At 48.0% G+C, this 17,617-nt stretch overlaps 1 protein-coding gene across 1 annotated transcript in view; it reads left to right on the plus strand.

The window, feature by feature from the left end:
• The window catches only part of LOC112230079 (lysyl oxidase homolog 4), a 53,441-nt gene that overhangs the window by 4,612 nt on the left and 31,212 nt on the right, over positions 1–17,617 (plus strand). The window contains exons 3-5 of the mRNA XM_042316389.1: positions 1–525; positions 3,034–3,245; positions 17,143–17,181. The exon at positions 1–525 is cut by the window's left edge and continues 125 nt beyond it. Coding sequence (XP_042172323.1) covers positions 1–525; positions 3,034–3,245; positions 17,143–17,181 — 776 coding nt within the window. The remainder of the gene's footprint in view (positions 526–3,033; positions 3,246–17,142; positions 17,182–17,617) is intronic.

The following is a 17,617-nucleotide window of genomic DNA, read 5'->3' on the forward strand; positions in this document are numbered from 1 at the left end:
CAGAGGAGGGTCGACTACTCCCCTAACCAGGTAGAGGGCTCCCCCACATCCCTGGCCGTCCCAGTGGACTCGGCCCGACCACAGAGGATCCCCAACCTCTCCACACCGCCACGTCTATCCACAGTCCAAGACAGGGTGGCCCCTCCTCCCCCTGCTCACATCACATCCCCCGGGAGAAGGGGTCATGAGATCGCCCTCCACCGCAACACCCCCAGAGGTCAGGGTCAAAGTTCACGGCAACAGCGCCGGGGTCATGATATCCACTTGCGTACCCGGAACGGCCAGAGTCAGGCGGGAGGGGAGGCCAGGACGAGACAGGAGAACCCGGCCGTGCCCCAGGGTCATCAGATCCCCCCCCGGCTGGGGAATGGTGCAGCCTACAGGCAGGCCCAGGATGTGGGGCGGACCGGACCACAGGCGGCCAGATGGGAGGCAGAGATCCCCAGGCAGCCCAGTGGGAACCATGTTGAACCAGAGGCAGAAATCACCAACATGGACCTGGAGACAGACATCACAGACGGACAGGTGACGAAAAACACTTTCTCTCATTCTCTCTGTCTTGCTCTGCCTCTCTCTGGCTTCCCCTTTCTCTCATTCTCTCTGTCTTGCTCTGCCTCTCTCTGGCTCCCCCTTTCTCTCATTCTCTCTGTCTTGCTCTGTCTTGCTCTTTCTCTCATTCTCTGTCTTGCTCTGCCTCTCTCTGGCTTCCCCTTTCTCTCATTCTCTCTGTCTTGCTCTGCCTCTCTCTGGCTCCCCCTTTCTCTCATTCTCTCTGTCTTGCTCTGCCTCTCTCTGGCTTCCCCTTTCTCTCATTCTCTGTCTTGCTCTGCCTCTCTCTGGCTTCCCCTTTCTCTCATTCTCTCTGTCTTGCTCTGCCTCTCTCTGGCTTCCCCTTTCTCTCATTCTCTCTGTCTTGCTCTGCCTCTCTCTTGCTCCCCCTTTCCCTCTCTCACATTCACAAACACACACTCAACCCTCCCCCCCACACACACACCCGCCCACACACACTCAACACCCCAACACTACTGCACTGTACCTATCCACGGTCGCCTCAAGTAGCCCCATGGCGACTCCCGGGGTACAGGAAGCTGATTGGTGGAGCCAGGAGCCCACAGCCCGATAGGCACGCCGTAATTACAGACGGCCCTAAAACCAGGCCTTTTCCGGATCCAATTCATAATGTGCAGTATCCCTCACATTCAGGCCTCAACCTCTAGTAGGTAAACAGACCCAACTCCCTAAACACAGGGCTGTTCGCAGAGCCTCCACAGAGGAAAGACCAGCCCATTTATCACCTACCCATCTGTTAGACCTCATAACATCTTATATACTGAGGCTAAGTTCATGACCTTACCACTGTTTTGGAACGTAATACACACACACAGGTTATACACACATTATACACATATATAGATACACACACACACATATACACATACATATACACACATTATACACACATACTGTATACACACATATATATACACTACCCTTCAAAAGTTTGGGGTCACTTAGAAATGTCCTTGTTTTTGAAAGAAAAGCACATTTTTTGTCCATTAAAATAACATCAAATTGATCAGAAATACAGTGTAGACATTGTTAATGTTGTAAATGACTATTGTAGCTGGAAACGGTTGATTTTTAATGGAATATCTAAAAGAGGCGTACAGAGGCCCATTATCAGCAACCATTACTCCTGTGTTCCAATGACACGTTGTGTTGGCTAATCCAAGTTTATCACTTTAAAAGGCTAATTGATCATTAGAAAACCCTTTTGCAATTATGTTAGTGTAACCGATGTGAAATGGCTAGCTAGTTAGCGGGGTGCGCGCTAATAGCGTTTCAATCGGTGACATCACTCGCTCTGAGACCTTGAAGTAGTTGTTCCGCTTGCTCTGCAAGGGCTGCGTCTTTTGTGGCGCGATGGGTAACGATGCTTTTTGGGAGGCCGTTGATAATGTGTGCAGAGGGTCCCTGTTTTGAGCCCAGGTAGGGGCGAGGAGAGATACGGAAGCTATACTGTTACATTAGCACAGCTGAAAACCGTTGTCCTGATTAAAGAAGCAATAAAACGGGCCTTCTTTACACTAGCTGAATGTCTGGAGCATCAGCATTTGTGGGTTTGATTACAGGCTCAAAATGGCCAGAAACAAAGGCCTTTCTTCTGAAACTCGTCAGTATATTCTTGTTCTAAGAAATGAAGGCTATTCCATGCGAGAAATTGACAAGAAACTGAAGATCTCGTACAACACAGTGTACTACTCCCTTCACAGAACAGCACAAACTGGCTCTAACCAGAATAGGAAGAGGAGTGGGAGGCCCCGGTGCACAACTGAGCAAGAGGACAAGTACATTAGTGTGTCTAGTTTGAGAAACAGACGCCTCACAAGTCCTCAGCTGGCAGCTTCATTAAATAGTACCTCCGCAAAACACCAGTCTCAACGTCAACAGTGAAGAGGCGACTCCGGGATGCTGGCCTTCTAGGCAGAGTTCCTCTGTCCAGAGTCTGTGTTCTTTTGCCCATCTTAATCTTTTCTTTTTATTGGCCAGTCTGAGATATGGCTTTTTTTTTGCAACTCTGCCTAGAAGGCCAGCCTCCCGGAGTCGCCTCTTTACTGTTGACGTTGAGACTGGTGTTTTGCGGGTACTATTTAATGAAGCTATTGTAGCCGTTTTCAGCTACAATAGTAATTTACAATTTACAACATTAACAATGTCTACACTGCATTTCTGATCAATTTGATGTTATTTTAATGGGCATAAATGTTTTATTTAAAAAACATGGACATTTCTAAGGTTCTACCCAAAACTTTTGATATACACAACACACACACACACACACACACACACACACACACACACACACACACACACACACACACACACACACACACACACACACACACACACACACACACACACACACACACACACACACACACCCTGTTTTCAGTGTGTTTGTTCCTTCATGTCCTTGTTGTGGAGAGAAAGTTAGATTCTGTTCTCTCCTATCCCCCCTCCCCCCTCCTCCAGACGGCCAGTAGGGTGAGACTGGAGGAGGTACGTCTCCGGCCCGTTCTGACAGGCGTCCGTAACGGCCTGCTGTCAGAGGGCGTTTTGGAAGTGAAGCATGCTGGGAGGTGGCGTCATGTGTGCGACCAGGGCTGGGACCTCAGCGGCAGCCGTGTGGTGTGTGGCATGCTGGGATACCCCTCCGCCGAGGCATACGACCACACCGTCTATAGGTAAGGGAGAGAGGGTGTGTTTGTGTCTGGAAAGGTGTGTCCCCATTTTGACATCCCCATTTTTCACATAAATGTGTGTGTGTGTGTGTGTGTGTGTGCTTGTGTGTGCTGGGGGGGGTGCAGAGCCAGCATTACTACCACCATCCACACCAGCAGTTACTCACCAGCATTACTACCACCATCTATACCAACAGTTACTACCACCATCTATACCAACAGTTACTACCACCATCTATACCAGCAGTTACTACCAACATCTATACCAACAGTTACTACCACCATCTATACCAGCAGTTACTACCAACATCTATACCAACAGTTACTACCACCATCTATACCAGCAGTTACTCACCAGCATTACTACCAACATCTATACCAACAGTTACTACCACCATCTATACCAGCAGTTACTACCAACATCTATACCAACAGTTACTACCACCATCTATACCAGCAGTTACTACCACCATCTATACCAGCAGTTACTACCACCATCTATACCAGCATCTATCCAGCAGTTACTACCACCATCTATACCAGCAGTTTACTACCACCATCTATACCAACAGTTACTACCACCATCTATACCAGCAGTTACTCACCACCATCTATACCACCATCTACCAACAGTTATCTATACCAACAGTTACTACCACCATCTATACCAGCAGTTACTCACCAGCATTACTACCACCATCTATACCAACAGTTACTACCACCATCTATACCAGCAGTTACTACCAACATCTATACCAGCAGTTACTACCACCATCCATACCAACAGTTACTACCACCATCTATACCAACAGTTACTACCACCATCTATACCAGCAGTTACTCACCAGCATTACTACCACCATCTATACCAGCAGTTACTCACCAGCATTACTACCACCATCTATACCAGCAGTTACTCACCAGCATTACTACCACCATCTATACCAGCAGTTACTCACCAGCATTACTACCACCATCTATACCAGCAGTTACTCACCAGCATTACTACCACCATCTATACCAGCAGTTACTCACCAGCATTACAACCACCATCCACACAGCAGTTACTCACCAGCATTGGGCTAACCATGCCTGCATGTCTGGACTTTGCCTCATCATAGTAGGCTATGCACTTTTAAATAGTCTTAAAGAGCAGGGGTGTGTCCCAAATGACTAGCTATTGCCTTTTTAGTGCACTACTTTTTATCAAAGCCCTGGTCAAACATAGTGCCTTAAATAGGGAATAGGGTGTGATTTGGGACGTAACCTTAAAGAGTATGTTATTAATGTCAGAGGCTGGCTGTAGGAGGAGCATCATGTGTGTTTGGATGGAGACCAGGAACGTATCCTCTAATCTCATGTAATTATACACAACCGGTGGAAATAGCATACGACAGCACTTCCTATAAGTCTTACAAAAACTCTCTAGTTTTCTCTCTTTCTCTCTCTATCTCTCACCCCATCTATCTCTCACCCCGTCTATCTCTCACCCCATCTATCTCTCACCCCGTCTATCTCTCACCCCATCTCTCTCTCAACCCATCTATCTCTCACCCCGTCTATCTCTCACCCCGTCTATCTCTCACCCCATCTATCTCTCACCCCATCTATCTCTCACCCCGTCTATCTCTCACCCCGTCTATCTCTCACCCCATCTCTCTCACCCCATCTCTATCTCTCACCCCATCTATCTCTCACCCCATCTATCTCTCACCCCGTCTATCTCTCACCCCGTCTATCTCTCACCCCATCTATCTCTCACCCCATCTATCTCTCACCCCGTCTATCTCTCACCCCATCTATCTCTCACCCCGTCTATCTCTCACCCCGTCTATCTCTCACCCCATCTATCTCTCACCCCATCTATCTCTCACCCCATCTATCTCTCACCCCATCTATCTCTCACCCCATCTATCTCTCACCCCGTCTATCTCTCACCCCATCTATCTCTCACCCCATCTATCTCTCACCCCGTCTATCTCTCACCCCATCTCTCTCTCACCCCATCTATCTCTCACCCCGTCTATCTCTCACCCCATCTCTCTCTCACCCCATCTATCTCTCACCCCGTCTATCTCTCACCCCATCTCTCTCTCACCCCGTCTATCTCTCACCCCATCTATCTCTCACCCCATCTATCTCTCACCCCGTCTATCTCTCACCCCATCTCTCTCTCACCCCGTCTATCTCTCACCCCATCTATCTCTCACCCCATCTATCTCTCACCCCATCTATCTCTCACCTCATCTATCTCTCGTTCTCTATCTGTTTCTCTCTCTTTCTCTCTCTATCTCTCACCCCGTCTATCTCTCACCCCGTATCTATCTCTCACCCCGTCTCTCTCTCACCCCGTCTATCTCTCACCCCAGTCTCTCTCTCACCCCGTCTATCTCTCACCCCATCTATCTCTCACCCCGTCTATCTCTCACCCCGTCTATCTCTCACCACGTCTATCTCTCACCCCGTCTATCTCTCACCCCGTCTATCTCTCACCCCGTTTCTATCTCTCACCCCGTCTATCTCTCACCCCGTTTCTATCTCTCACCCCATCTATCTCTCACCTCGTCTATCTCTCATGGTTTCTCTCACCCCATCTATCTCTCACCCATGGTCTATCTCTCAGGTTTCTCTCTCTCACCCCATCTATCTCTCACCCCGTCTATCTCTCACCCCGTCTATGGTTTCTCTATCTGTTTCTTCTCTCTGTTTCTCTCTACCTCTGGTTTGGTTGGGAAAGGTATCTGTGTTTCAGTGGCTACATGGTTTGGTTGGGAAAGGTTTGTGTGTTTCAGTGGCTACATGGTTTGGTTGGGAAAGGTTTGTGTGTTTCAGTGGCTACATGGTTTGGTTGGGAAAGGTTTGTGTGTTTCAGTGGCTACATGGTTTGGTTTGGGAAAGGTTTGTGTGTTTCAGTGGCTACATGGTTTGGTTGGGAAAGGTTTGTGTGTTTGGCTACATGGTTTGGTTGGGAAAGGTTTGTGTGTTTCAGTGGCTACATGGTTTGGTTGGGAAAGGTTTGTGTGTTTCAGTGGCTACATGGTTTGGTTGGGAAAGGTTTGTGTGTTTCAGTGGCTACATGGTTTGGTTGGGAAAGGTTTGTGTGTTTCAGTGGCTACATGGTTTGGTTGGGAAAGGTTTGTGTGTTTCAGTGGCTACATGGTTTGGTTGGGAAAGGTTTGTGTGTTTCAGTGGCTACATGGTTTGGTTTGGTTGTTTCAGTGGCTACATGGTTTGGTTGGGAAAGGTTTGTGTGTTTCAGTGGCTACATGGTTTGGTTGGGAAAGGTTTGTGTGTTTCAGTGGCTACATGGTTTGGTTGGGAAAGGTTTGTGTGTTTCAGTGGCTACATGGTTTGGTTGGGAAAGGTTTGTGTGTTTCAGTGGCTACATGGTTTGGTTGGGAAAGGTTTGTGTGTTTCAGTGGCTACATGGTTTGGTTGGGAAAGGTTTGTGTGTTTCAGTGGCTACATGGTTTGGTTGGGAAAGGTTTGCGTCTTTCAGTGAGAAACGTTTATTGATACAATTATCTTTGTTTGTGTTTTTGTGGGCTACAGTAGTTCCATTATTTCCCCAAGTCTCCCACATGTCACTTCTACAGTCATATTCTAGAACACTTAGACCCGTAGAATCCATTACCCGGGCGATGGACGTCTCTGTGAATCTGGTCCATCTGTCCATCTGTCCATCTGTCTGTCCCCAGCTGTAAATAACCTTTATAAAGGCACAGACCTTTAAAGCCCACAGACACACAGACCACCTCTGTCTGTCCGTCCAGCCACAGGCTTTATTTACGGCCTGTGTGGAGGATGTCTCCTCTACCATAAACTATCTTTACATCCCAGATAATTACAGCTAATGTCCAGGTTAGGCTGCTGAATAAACACACACACACACACACACACACACACACACACACACACACACACACACACACACACACACACACACACACACACACACACACACACACACACACACACACACACACACACACACACACACACACACACAAACATATCCTTTCACACACACATGCATAGAGACATGGAGAGGCAGAGAGATAGAGAGGTAGAGAGATGGAGAGGTGGAGGGCACACACACACTGATTTAAAAAAATCTGTTCCACTTTACAGTCACTTCCTGATTGAGATCACAAACCATAGAGTTGGATAGGGGGAGCACTTGGCACACCATTATGGCAAAGATGCAAAGAGGTGCCCTCTCTCCAACTCTATGTCACTAAACCCACCGAGACCTCCACATTTTCCTTGTCTAGGAATCCCCTTTTTGGGGAAGATTTTCAGCTTTTTAACGGAGGTTTTTCTGCCCCAGTTGCCGAGGTGTGAGGCTGGAGAAAGGTTGTGAGAGGTTGTGAGAGGTTGTGAATGTTTCACCGCCAGAGAGAGAAAAAAAAATGTTTTTGTTGTTGTTCTTTTTCTTCATGAGATGAAAACGTTGCCACGTTTGCTGTTCCCCTCTCAGAGGAAATAACAGTGATTTGATGCCAGCCGTTCGTCTCTCCAAATCTCTCAACAGTTTCTAAATCTGTTTCAAAGAGAACGTTAGGCCAATGTTGACACAGAGCTTAAAGGTGTTTATACACACATACACAACTCTAGAGGTTTTTAGACAAACATTTCACCTCAGTAGTCAGTTAGTGGGCCCTGTGCTGGCCTCCCATTTTGTCAGCCAGTCATTTTGAAGAGCAATGGCAGACAATATTATTTATTTTTAAACTGGTGACCGGTGCTTCCTTCCACCTAAACCACAGAGTAGATGAATGATGGTGTCTTAGCCTCCTTCCACCTAAACCACAGAGTAGATGAATGATGGTGTCTTAGCCTCCTTCCACCTGAACCACAGAGTAGATGAATGATGGTGTCTTAGCCTCCTTCCACCTGAACCACAGCGCAGATGAATGATGGTGTCTTAGCCTCCTTCCACCTAAACCACAGAGCAGATGAATGATGGGGACTTAGCCTCCTTCCACCTAAACCACAGAGTAGATGAATGATGGTGTCTTAGCCTCCTTCCACCTAAACCACAGAGCAGATGAATGATGGGGACTTAGCCTCCTTCCACCTAAACCACAGAGTAGATGAATGATGGTGTCTTAGCCTCCTTCCACCTGAACCACAGAGCAGATGAATGATGGTGTCTTAGCCTCCTTCCACCTAAACCACAGAGCAGATGAATGATGGTGACTTAGCCTCCTTCCACCTAAACCACAGAGTAGATGAATGATGGTGTCTTAGCCTCCTTCCACCTAAACCACAGAGCAGATGAATGATGGTGTCTTAGCCTCCTTCCACCTAAACCACAGAGTAGATGAATGATGGGGACTTAGCCTCCTTACACCTAAACCACAGAGTAGATGAATGATGGTGTCTTAGCCTCCTTCCACCTAAACCACAGAGCAGATGAATGATGGTGACTTAGCCTCCTTCCACCTAAACCACAGAGCAGATGAATGATGGTGACTTAGCCTCCTTCCACCTAAACCACAGAGCAGATGAATGATGGGGACTTAGCCTCCTTCCACCTAAACCACAGAGCAGATGAATGATGGTGACTTAGCCTCCTTCCACCTAAACCACAGAGCAGATGAATGATGGTGACTTAGCCTCCTTCCACCTAAACCACAGAGCAGATGAATGATGGGGACTTAGCCTCCTTCCACCTAAACCACAGAGCAGATGAATGATGGTGTCTTAGCCTCCTTCCACCTAAACCACAGAGTAGATGAATGATGGGGACTTAGCCTCCTTCCACCTAAACCACAGAGCAGATGAAGGATGGTGTCTTAGCCTCCTTCCACCTAAACCACAGAGCAGATGAATGATAGAAGGACAAGCACAGCCATCTCTGCTCTGCCGTTTGATTCAGAGAGCCTAACTTCAGTATCTGTCAGGGATGGACAGCTGGGCTGTGTCCCAAATGGCATCATACTCCCTATATACTGCGCTACATTCTGACCAGAGGGCCCTGTTCTAAAACAGTACACTAAATAGGGAATATGGTGCCATTTGGGCTGATCCTGGTGTTCTGGGCGTTTAACTTGAGGTTGAGAGGTTGGTTTATGCGTCAGTGAATGACTCTCTCTTCTGTGGTGCCAAATGGTACTTTAGTCTGGTTTGGTCTTACTCTACTGGTTGGCCAAGTTCACTTTGGCCTCACCCGGTCCAGTCTTAGCCAAGTTTTCCCAACCCGGTCCAGCCTTAGCCAATTCTTCCCAACCTGGTCCAGTCTTAGCCAAGTCTTCCCAACCCGGTCCAGTCTTAGCCAAGTCTTCCCAACCCGGTCCAGTCTTAGCCAAGTCTTCCCAACCTGGTCCAGTCTTAGCCAAGTCTTCCCAACCTGGTCCAGTCTTAGCCAATTCTTCCCAACCCGGTCCAGTCTTAGCCAAGTCTTCCCAACCTGGTCCAGTCTTAGCCAAGTCTTCCCAACCTGGTCCAGTCTTAGCCAAGTCTTCCCAACCTGGTCCAGTCTTAGCCAAGTCTTCCCAACCTGGTCCAGTCTTAGCCAAGTCTTCCCAACCTGGTCCAGTCTTAGCCAAGTCTTCCCAACCTGGTCCAGTCTTAGCCAAGTCTTCCCAACCTGGTCCAGTCCTGGCCAAGTCTTCCCAACCTGGTCCAGTCTTAGCCAAGTCTTCCCAACCTGGTCCAGTCTTAGCCAAGTCTTCCCAACCTGGTCCAGTCTTAGCCAAGTCTTCCCAACCTGGTCCAGTCTTAGCCAAGTCTTCCCAACCTGGTCCAGTCTTAGCCAAGTCTTCCCAACCTGGTCCAGTCCTGGCCAAGTCTTCCCAACCTGGTCCAGTCTTAGCCAAGTCTTCCCAACCTGGTCCAGTCTTAGCCAATTCTTCCCAACCTGGTCCAGTCCTGGCCAAGTCTTCCCAACCCGGTCCAGTCTTAGCCAAGTTTTCCCAACCCGGTCCAGCCTTAGCCAATTCTTCCCAACCTGGTCCAGTCTTAGCCAAGTCTTCCCAACCCGGTCCAGTCTTAGCCAAGTCTTCCCAACCCGGTCCAGTCTTAGCCAAGTCTTCCCAACCTGGTCCAGTCTTAGCCAAGTCTTCCCAACCTGGTCCAGTCTTAGCCAATTCTTCCCAACCCGGTCCAGTCTTAGCCAAGTCTTCCCAACCTGGTCCAGTCTTAGCCAAGTCTTCCCAACCTGGTCAGTCAGCCAAGTCTTCCCAACCTGGTCCAGTCTTAGCCAAGTCTTCCCAACCTGGTCCAGTCTTAGCCAAGTCTTCCCAACCTGGTCCAGTCTTAGCCAAGTCTTCCCAACCTGGTCCAGTCTTAGCCAAGTCTTCCCAACCTGGTCCAGTCCTGGCCAAGTCTTCCCAACCTGGTCCAGTCTTAGCCAAGTCTTCCCAACCTGGTCCAGTCTTAGCCAAGTCTTCCCAACCTGGTCCAGTCTTAGCCAAGTCTTCCCAACCTGGTCCAGTCTTAGCCAAGTCTTCCCAACCTGGTCCAGTCTTAGCCAAGTCTTCCCAACCTGGTCCAGTCCTAGCCAAGTCTTCCCAACCTGGTCAAGTCTTCCCAACCTGGTCCAGTCTTAGCCAAGTCTTCCCAACCTGGTCCAGTCCTGGCCAAGTCTTCCCAACCTGGTCCAGTCCTGGCCAAGTCTTCCCAACCTGGTCCAGTCCTGGCCAAGTCTTCCCAACCTGGTCCAGTCCTGGCCAAGTCTTCCCAACCTGGTCCAGTCCTGGCCAAGTCTTCCCAACCCGGTCCAGTCCTGGCCAAGTCTTCCCAACCCGGTCCAGTCCTGGCCAAGTCTTCCCAACCTGGTCCAGTCCTGGCCAAGTCTTCCCAACCTGGTCCAGTCTTGGCCAAGTCTTCCCAACCTGGTCCAGTCTTAGCCAAGTCCACTGACTGATCTGGTGTCAGTCTATAACCCCACTGACTGACCTGCATTGTCAGCTATAACCCCACTGACTGACCTGATGTCAGCTATAACCCCACTGACTGACCTGCTGTGTCAGCTATAACCCCACTGACTGACCTGCTGTCAGCTATAACCCCACTGACTGACCTGCATTGTCAGCTATAACCCCACTGACTGACCTGCATTGTCAGCTATAACCCCACTGACTGACCTGATGTCAGCTATAACCCCACTGACTGACCTGCTGTGTCAGCTATAACCCCACTGACTGACCTGCTGTCAGCAGGTGATTCTGGTGGGCTGTTTCTCAGTGTGATTTCTGTCTCTGATTCTGGTGGGCTGTTTCTTAGTGTGGTTTCTGTCTCTGATTCTGGTGGGCTGTTTCTCAGTGTGGTTTCTGTCTCTGATTCTGGTGGGCTGTTTCTCAGTGTGGTTTCTGTCTCTGATTCTGGTGGGCTGTTTCTCAGTGTGGTTTCTCTCTCTGATTCTGGTGGGCTGTTTCTTAGTGTGGTTTCTGTCTCTGATTCTCGTGGGCTGTTTCTCAGTGTGGTTTCTGTCAGTGACCTTTTAACACGATACTTGACTGATGTTGGGCATCTAAGAATCCCTCTGTCTGGTGAACAGGATCACCTCCTCTTGTGTTGTTGTTTTGGTCTAAATCAGTCCAATCCCAAACGCATCGCTCTTTGTTGAGGCAGTGTCGGAGGTGCCTTTCAAAGGTCCTTCACGTCTGAGCCGACTTCTGCAGTGTTTACTATGAACAGGACATCTGCAGTGTTTACTATGAACAGGACATCTGCAGTGTTTACTATGAACAGGACATCTGCAGTGTTTACTATGAACAGGACATCTGCAGTGTTTACTATGAACAGGACATCTGCAGTGTTTACTATGAACAGGACATCTGCAGTGTTTACTATGAACAGGACATCTGCAGTGTTTACTATGAACAGGACATCTGCAGTGTTTACTATGAACAGGACATCTGCAGTGTTTACTATGAACAGGACATCTGCAGTGTTTACTATGAACAGGACATCTGCAGCGTTTACTATGAACAGGACATCTGCAGCGTTTACTATGAACAGGACATCTGCAGTGTTTACTATGAACAGGACATCTGCAGTGTTTACTATGAACAGGACATCTGCAGTGTTTACTATGAACAGGACATCTGCAGTGTTTACTATGAACAGGACATCTGCAGTGTTTACTATGAACAGGACATCTGCAGTGTTTACTATGAACAGGACATCTGCAGTGACTATCTGAACAGGGTTTACTATGAACAGGACATCTGCAGTGTTCTACTATGAACAGGACATCTGCAGTGTTTACTATGAACAGGACATCTGCAGTGTTTACTATGAACAGGACATCTGCAGTGTTTACTATGAACAGGACATCTGCAGTGTTTACTATGAACAGGACATCTGCAGTGTTTACTATGAACAGGACATCTGCAGTGTTTACTATGAACAGGACATCTGCAGTGTTTACTATGAACAGGACATCTGCAGTGTTTACTATGAACAGGACATCTGCAGTGTTTACTATGAACAGGACATCTGCAGTGTTTACTATGAACAGGACATCTGCAGTGTTTACTATGAACAGGACATCTGCAGTGTTTACTATGAACAGGACATCTGCAGTGTTTACTATGAACAGGACATCTGCAGTGTTTACTATGAACAGGACATCTGCAGTGTTTACTATGAACAGGACATCTGCAGTGTTTACTATGAACAGGACATCTGCAGTGTTTACTATGAACAGGACATCTGCAGTGTTTACTATGAACAGGACATCTGCAGTGTTTACTATGAACAGGACATCTGCAGTGTTTACTATGAACAGGACATCTGCAGTGTTTACTATGAACAGGACATCTGCAGTGTTTACTATGAACAGGACATCTGCAGTGTTTACTATGAACAGGACATCTGCAGTGTTTACTATGAACAGGACATCTGCAGTGTTTACTATGAACAGGACATCTGCAGTGTTTACTATGAACAGGACATCTGCAGTGTTTACTATGAACAGGACATCTGCAGTGTTTACTATGAACAGGACATCTGCAGTGTTTACTATGAACAGGACATCTGCAGTGTTTACTATGAACAGGACATCTGCAGTGTTTACTATGAACAGGACATCTGCAGTGTTTACTATGAACAGGACATCTGCAGTGTTTACTATGAACAGGACATCTGCAGCGATAAGAGAACGGGAGAGAGACGATCTCCGCAAACAAATGTATCTTTCCAAGGAAAATGAAAACAACAGTTTGTTGTTGGACTCGTTCAGACAGGTCGTATCTCCCCGTTCCTCCCCATTTTCTTCTGTTTGTGACCCTCCTGCCAACGTCCCTGTGGTGTGAGCTATACCAGGACGTGTTTATCTGGGGCTGTTACACAAACCTAACCATTATTATAACTAGAATAATAATATAAACCATTTAGCAGACACTTTTATCCAAAGCCACTTAGAGGGAGTCAAACCCACAATCCTGGCAAGACTCCGGTCACTGGTGTTTGAAGTGGTCGACCTGAAACTAATTCCTCTGTTGGCTCAAATAGTGCCAGTGTGTGTTTCTTTCTCTCTCTCTCGCTCTGTGTGTGTGTGTGTGTGTGTGTGTGTGTGTGTGTGTGTGTGTGTGTGTGTGTGTGTGTGTGTGTGTGTGTGTGTGTGTGTGTGTGTGTGTGTGTGTGTGTGTGTGTGTGTGTGTGTGTGTGTGTGTGTGTGTGTGTGTGTGTGTGTGTGAGTAAGCGTTGTGTGTGTGTGCGTGTGTGTGTGTGTGTGTGTGTAGGCGTGTGTGTGTGTGCGTGTGTGTGCGTGTTTAAGCGTTGTGTGTGTGTGTGTGTGTGAGTAAGCGTTGTGTGTGTGTGTGTGTGTGTGCGTGTGTGTGTGTGTGTGTGTGTGTGCGTGCGTGCGTGCGTGCGTGTGTGTGTGCGTGTTTAAGCGTTGTGTGTGTGTGTGTGTGTGTGTGTGTGTGTGTGTGTGTGTGTGTGTGTGTGTGTGTGTGTGTGTGTGTGTGTGTGTGTGTGTGTGTGTGTGTGTGTGTGTGTGTGTAAGCGTTGTGTGTGTGTGCGTCCATCTGTCAGCCGTCATATTAAAGGATACTTCCGTCTGTGTCGTCTCAGAAGACGTCTGTTTAGTGAATAACAGTTTTTATGGAGTTCTCTCTCTACTTTCCCACTGTGGATCCTGTTATAGAACTCCTGGACTTGGAACCCTGAAGTTTCCAATGTGGTCAACAGGAACCTAAAGTCCCAAACACCATCCAATTCCCTATGTGGTGCACTACTTTCGACCGGGGTCCATCCTGGTCAAACGTAGTGCACTACATAGGGGATAAGGTGCCATTTGGGACTGTGCCACTGCACCAGTAAAGTGGGCCTGCACCGGTACTTTACTGACCAACAAATGAAGCCATGCATCCCTGTTCCTTTCCTCTGTCTGAGAGGGGTACTCCTCCTTTTGGTTATGAAACAGATTCACAACATGCGTCCCCAATGACACTATCCTCTATATCGTGCACTACTTGTGACTTTTTTTCCAGATCCCACAGGCCTCTGGTCTAGTGCACTACATAAGGGAGTGCACTACATAAGGAATAGGGTGACATTTGAGATGTGTGCACAGTTTTGTAACATCTGACACGTGGACATGTGGGCAACGCAGGGCTTGTGTCTGTACTTTCTGTAAGCTTTGATCTAATTTATTCTATGTGCATATTTATAGTTATTTCTGTGGGTTTCCTAGACCAGACATGTACATTCAACAGGACTGAAATACCCATGAAAGAAGGAAAGGAAAAATGATGAGTGAGAGAAGAGAGGGAGGGGAGGAGAGAGGGGGGGGCAGGGGGGAGAGACGGGGGGCAGAGGGAGAGAAGGAGGGGGACAGAGGGGAGAGAGAGACAGACCCTGGGAGAAGGGACAAGAGAGAGAGATAAAGAGAGAGAGAAAGAGAGAGAATGGGAAAGAAATGGAGAGAGGGAGCAGGAGAGAGACAAGAGCGAGAGAGACAGAGAGAAAAAGAGAGAGCGAGGGAGAGAGAGAGAGAGAGAGAGGAGAGAGAGAGAGGAGAGAGAGGAGAGAGAAGGAGAGGAGAGAGAGGGAGAGAGAGAGAGTAGAGAGAGGGAGAGAGGAGAGAGAGGGAGAGAGGAGAGAGAGAAGAGAGAGGGAGAGAGAGTGTGTATGTTGACCTGGCTTTACAATAGGAACATTCAGATCCCTCAGTAGGGCATTGTGGGTAACCACACAAGCACTAGGTCTCCCCGGCCTGTTCTCTATGAGAACAGACGGTTTTATTTACATTTCAACTTAACCTGACAGAGAGAGAGAGGGAAGGAATGAGGGAGGGAGGGAGGGAGGGAGGGAGGGAGGGAGGGAGGGAGGGAGGGAGGGAGGGAGGGAGGGAGGGAGGGAGGGAGGGAGGGAGGGAGGGAGGGAGGGAGGGAGGGAGGGAGGGAGGGAGGGAGGGCGGAGTGAGGATGGGGGACACTAGGTCTAGGCACCCCTGGTAGAGGTATTAACCAGTATTCTGTCTGTAGAGGAGGACTGGTAGAGGTATTAACCAGTATTCTGTCTGTAGAGGAGGACTGGTAGAGGTATTAACCAGTATTCTGTCTGTAGAGGAGGACTGGTAGAGGTATTAACCAGTATTCTGTCTATAGAGGAGGACTGGTAGAGGTATTAACCAGTATTCTGTCTGTAGAGGAGGACTGGTAGAGGTATTAACCAGTATTCTGTCTATAGAGGAGGACTGGTAGAGGTATTAACCAGTATTCTGTCTGTAGAGGAGGACTGGTAGAGGTATTAACCAGTATTCTGTCTATAGAGGAGGACTGGTAGAGGTATTAACCAGTATTCTGTCTATAGAGGAGGACTGGTAGAGGTATTAACCAGTATTCTGTCTATAGAGACTGGGAGTATTAACCAGTATTCTGTCTATAGAGGAGGACTTAACCAGTATTCTGTCTATAGAGGAGGACTGGTAGAGGTATTAACCAGTATTCTGTCTATAGAGGAGGGCTGGTAGAGGTATTAACCAGTATTCTGTCTATAGAGGAGGGCTGGTAGAGGTATTAACCAGTATTCTGTCTATAGAGGAGGACTGGTAGAGGTATTAACCAGTATTCTGTCTATAGAGGAGGACTGGTAGAGGTATTAACCAGTATTCTGTCTATAGAGGAGGGCTGGTAGAGGTATTAACCAGTATTCTGTCTATAGAGGAGGACTGGTAGAGGTATTAACCAGTATTCTGTCTATAGAGGAGGACTGGTAGAGGTATTAACCAGTATTCTGTCTGTAGAGGAGGACTGGTAGAGGTATTAACCAGTATTCTGTCTATAGAGGAGGACTGGTAGAGGTATTAACCAGTATTCTGTCTGTAGAGGAGGACTGGTAGAGGTATTAACCAGTATTCTGTCTGTAGAGGAGGACTGGCAGAGGTATTAACCAGTATTCTGTCTATATAGGAGGACTGGTAGAGGTATTAACCAGTATTCTGTCTATAGAGGAGGACTGGTAGAGGTATTAACCAGTATTCTGTCAGTAGAGGAGGACTGGTAGAGGTATTAACCAGTATTCTGTCTATAGAGGAGGACTGGTAGAGGTATTAACAAGTATTCTGTCTATAGAGGAGGACTGGTAGAGGTATTAACCAGTATTCTGTCTATAGAGGAGGGCTGGTAGAGGTATTAACCAGTATTCTGTCTATAGAGGAGGACTGGTAGAGGTATTAACCAGTATTCTGTCTATAGAGGAGGACTGGTAGAGGTATTAACCAGTATTCTGTCTGTAGAGGAGGACTGGTAGAGGTATTAACCAGTATTCTGTCTATAGAGGAGGACTGGTAGAGGTATTAACCAGTATTCTGTCTATAGAGGAGGACTGGTAGAGGTATTAACCAGTATTCTGTCTATAGAGGAGGACTGGTAGAGGTATTAACCAGTATTCTGTCTATAGAGGAGGGCTGGTAGTAATACTCTTCTGTTTCTTTCAGGAAACTATGGGACTCCAAGTTGGCAGATCCCTCTACAAGGTACATATCTGCTTGTTTGTTTCATTTTTTTATTGTTTGTTCTCTGCCTGTCTTTAATTTGTCATGGTGGTGGTGATGATTAATATTTCTCTCTCCCTTCTTCCCCTGTCCTCCTCTCCTCCTCTCCCTTCCCCTCCCTTCCCCTCTCTCCCCTCCCCTTCTCTCTCCCTTCTTCCCCTGTCCTCCTCTCCCCTCCTCTCCCTTCCCCTCCCCCCCTCTCTCCCCTCCCCTTCTCTCTCTCTCCCTTCTTCCCCTCTCCTCCTCTCATCTCCTCTCCTCTCCCCCCCCCCCTCTCCCCTCTCCCCTCCTCTCCCTTCCCCTCCCCCCTCTCCCCTCCCCTTCTCTCTCCCTTCTTCCCCTCTCCTCCCCTGTCCTCCTCTCCTCTCCCTTCCCTTCCCCTCCCCTCACCTCTCTCCCCTCCCCTTCTCTCTCCCCC

This window comes from Oncorhynchus tshawytscha, unplaced genomic scaffold, assembly GCF_018296145.1.
Source record: "Oncorhynchus tshawytscha isolate Ot180627B unplaced genomic scaffold, Otsh_v2.0 Un_contig_2916_pilon_pilon, whole genome shotgun sequence".
Taxonomy (NCBI): domain Eukaryota; kingdom Metazoa; phylum Chordata; class Actinopteri; order Salmoniformes; family Salmonidae; genus Oncorhynchus; species Oncorhynchus tshawytscha.